Raw genomic sequence first — 3,811 nt, forward strand, 5'->3', positions numbered from 1 at the left:
AGGAGGGAGGGGACGGCTGCGCTGGGGCTCCCAGGATCCCGGTGGCCGTGAGCAGCCGTTCCCTGGCCGAGGGTTGCCCGGACCCACGTCAGAGCTCAGCCTGGGTTTTATTTCGTTAGCAGCCGGTCCGTACGGCTTCGTCTGCCTCGGGCAGCGGTTTCAAAACTGGTTTATATGGGCCGATTCTCCTTGGATGAGCCATGCCGGCAAGATGCTGATGGGGACTCCCGGCGCTGGTACCACCTCTCTGTCCCCATCCCTGCTGGTGGCTTTGGGGTTCGGGCTGTCATCCCTCCCGCTGTTCCCTGCAGGGTTGGCTTCGTGCTTTCTTCTTCCCTTTCCAAGGGCTTTGGGAAGCAGCGGGGAGCAGCGAGGTGCTGTCAGAGTGTTTGCTGAGCCAAGCTGCTCTCAGACCTCCCTACCACCCAAGGGGTGTGGGGTCGGGGAGCGGTGGGGGGCTCGGGCAAGACAACGGGGTTCCTGGGAACCAGGAGACGGACAGAGACAGGGAGAGGAGAGGGAAAGGTCCTGGTGCTGGGGGCATGGTGGGACCCAAGCCCTGGCTGGTCCCTCCTGACGGCCACCGTGGTGGATGGGGGGTGGCCACGGGGGGGGGCTGCACGCTCCCGCCCTCACGAGAGCTCTCGGCTCTTGTTTATGTTCCTGGGATCATAAAAATTCTTGGGACAAATTCTTGGCTCGCTCAGGCAGCCTGTGTTTGGGATGGCGCAAAAGCTGCCGGCGTGTGGGCCAGAAGGTGCAGGAGAGCTGGCGAGGGGCTGCTCGGTCCCGGGGGTGGGGGGATGCTCTGGGATGTGGGATGTCCTCAGCCTGTTCCTGTCTCTGGTCCTCCCTGAAGTCCAGAGCATTTAAGCTTTGTGTGGTGCTGAGCTCTGCAGGGTGGCTTCTCGCTTCTCCTCTTCCATGTCCCATCTGGAGACCATGTAAAGCTTCCTGCCATCTGCAGCTCACCTCTGACCCGCACCATGGCAGGACCTCCTGGTTGATGGCCACTACCAAGCAGTACCACGTGTGGTCCCGCCTGCCCCGAGCCAGGGAAAGCGCAGGAGTTGAGGTTGGGAAGAGCTACTGGAGTGCTCTGCTCCAACCCGTCGCCCACCCAAGGGAGCTCAAGTCGCTCAGCTGAGCTTGGCACATCTCCCAGGAAGGAGATGCCGGGGACAGAGATGTGACCACCACCACGGTGTACACCACCACATGTGACTGCTGCCATATGAGCAGCCCCTCTGAGGTTTTCTCGGGCTGTGCATGCGGTACCCCTCGAGGCTGTCACCCAGACGCGCCTATTCAGGCACCAAAATTTGCAATGCTATAGGAGATAATCCAGTGGTGAACTTGGAGACCCTCAGCATAGCCCTAGTGCAGAAAACCTCACCCAAACCACCACGAACGGACCTTGCTGAGCTCCCCGAGCCAGGCTGTGGCCACGGGATGAAGGGGTACCCAGCTGCCCCCCTCCCTGCCCACCCCGTGCCACCCACTGTGTGTCTCCTCCCCACAGGTCCCATTGGAGGACCACGTCATCTACTCGGGCAACCTCTTCCAGTACATCGAGGAGAACAAGAAGTGGAGGAATCGCTTCTGCGTGGTCCCGCACAACTACGGCTTGGTCCTCTATGAGAACAAACTGGTGAGGGGGGGATCACTCTTTTGCCCACCTCTGGTGGGCACAGCTTTGAAGGGGGACACCCCATCGCTGCGGTGGTGTGGCCATGCTCCCCATCATCCATGACCATCTTTTTCTGCTCAGGCCTACGAGCGGGACCTGCCGCCCCGCGTACTGGTCAACAGCGCTGGCTACAAGATCCTCACCTCCGTGGACCAGTACCTGGAACTGGTGAACAGCAGTCTGCCTGGTGAGTGGTCCTGGTGGCTGCAGGGCGAGGAGGGGTGCTCGGGGTCCCCCACACCCTAATGCTCCCGGGCATCCCTTGGGACCTTTGGGAAGGGATGGTTTTGGGATGTGGCCATCCTTGCGGGCCTTTGGGAAAGGGTGGTTTTGGGGTACGGGCATCCCTGAGGACCTTCTGGAAGGGATGGTTTTGGGGTGTGGGGCTGTAGGGAAGGAGAACAACCCCATTTTCCCCATGAGGTGTAGGATACAGTGTGTGGTGTCCACTGCTCGGGTCCTTCCGCAGCCGCCGGGGAAGGAAGGAAAACGTCCGTGGCTCCATGAGAGCTGCCCCAAGCTGCTGCCACCTCCCCTTTCCTGGGGAGCACTGGGCGAAAGCAGCAGCTCCCGCTCCTCCATCCAGACTCCCAGGAGGACCAACCAGCACCCTGCTCTCCATCCTCCTGCCCTGGGAGTGGGGCAGGAGCTGCTGAAACAGCTGACGTAGGCAGCGAGCCCTTTGCTGGTTCAGCACGATGGCAGCAGGGTCAGGCCAGCAGCTCTGGGGAGGGTTTTACGCTGGGAATAACGATTTATTCTTTTTTTTCTTCAACTTTTACTTCCAATTTCCTTTTTTGGAAAAACAAGGGCTCTTGGCACTTTGTCTTGCCCTGTGTTTTTGGTAGAACTCCCAGTGAAGGTGCCCCTCCTGCACCCCCAGCCCCGAATGCTGGGGGAGATGGACACCCCCAACCCTGCAGCATCCCCATCCCTGTCCTGCCCCATCCCCTCCTCAAAGCATCCTTCCCCTTCCCTCCGCAGGCGTGACGCCCAAATCGGGGCACTCCCCCATCCTGAAGTGCCCCACGGATTTCCCCCTCATCCTCTGGCACCCCTACGCCCGGCACTATTACTTCTGCGTGATGACGGGCAAAGAGCAGGAGAAGTGGCGGGCGGTTTTCCAGGACTGCGTCCGGCACTGCAACAACGGTGAGCGATGCTGCAGGGGGAGACACTGGGGCTGGGGGGTGGGGAGAGCATCGCCCTCCTGCTGGGGAGAGGGCGTTGGGGACCCTGCGGTGGTTGGGTTGGGGTTTGGGATGAAGGGGATGATTTGGTGGGGTGAAGAGGCGGAATTGGTTGGGAGTTGTTGAGCATCGCTGAGCATCTCATCCTCTCCCTGAACGAGGGTGGGGAGCAGGAGGGATCCATCCCCGGTGCATCCCTGTGCCCAGCTTCATCCCGCTGCCCGTGAGGAACGCGATGTCTCTACCAGGGCAGGCGGTGTTTGTGGGAGCCAGCGTGGAGCCTGGCTTAAGAGATGCCTATTTTCCACGCTGAGGGAGAAAATATTTGGTAATTAAGGTTCGTCGAAACCCCAAGCCCCACTGTCCTGCTCCCACCGGCACCGCCGGGGCTCGGCGAGCGAGGGCAGCGGGGGCTGCGGGGCTGTGAGGGGCCGGGGCGGAGGCAGGACCTGCCTCCCACGTCAGCGATACTCTGGCAGGAAAACACGATTTTCCTGCTTGGCTGTGGCCTGTGCGCTCCTGGGCTGAGACCCAGCGCCCGGCGGTGCCTCAACGGCGAGACGTTTCCTGGGGAAGGAGGTGCCACTGCTGAAACCTGCATAAAAGCGCGTCTTTTAGTGGGCAAAGAGCGATGCTGCCTATTTTTGAAGTGCTTCTTTCATTCCTGAGAGCTCCGCGTAACCTCGGTTTTGCCGGAGCTGCTGTTTGGGGAGCAGAGTAGCGGGGTTGGATCCGGAGCCTGGGTTTCGGTGGGGGTTTCCATCCCCCCGTGTTAGATTAAATCTCCTGAAGGCTTTGCTCTCGCCCTTCCTTTTGGTGCTCCTTTCTGCAAAACACATCCCTGCGCTGTTGATGAGCTGGGGGTGTCCGAGCTCGTCGGGATGAGTGTGTCCCCGCTGCCCAGCCGGAGCTCCTTTGTCGGGGGGGTGCT

The 3,811-nt window shown here is 60.9% G+C and overlaps 1 protein-coding gene across 1 annotated transcript in view; it reads left to right on the plus strand.

The window, feature by feature from the left end:
- Positions 1-1,522: 1,522 nt before the first annotated feature.
- The window catches only part of FAM129B (family with sequence similarity 129, member B), a gene marked incomplete at its 5' end in the record, with an annotated part of 13,566 nt that continues 11,277 nt past the window's right edge, over positions 1,523-3,811 (plus strand). Inside the window, 3 exons of the mRNA XM_009887973.1 lie at positions 1,523-1,651; positions 1,772-1,877; positions 2,675-2,842. Of these exons, the coding sequence (XP_009886275.1) occupies positions 1,523-1,651; positions 1,772-1,877; positions 2,675-2,842 (403 nt within the window). The remainder of the gene's footprint in view (positions 1,652-1,771; positions 1,878-2,674; positions 2,843-3,811) is intronic.

Source organism: Charadrius vociferus, unplaced genomic scaffold (assembly GCF_000708025.1).
Source record: "Charadrius vociferus isolate BGI_N301 unplaced genomic scaffold, ASM70802v2 scaffold1040, whole genome shotgun sequence".
Taxonomy (NCBI): Eukaryota; Metazoa; Chordata; class Aves; order Charadriiformes; family Charadriidae; genus Charadrius; species Charadrius vociferus.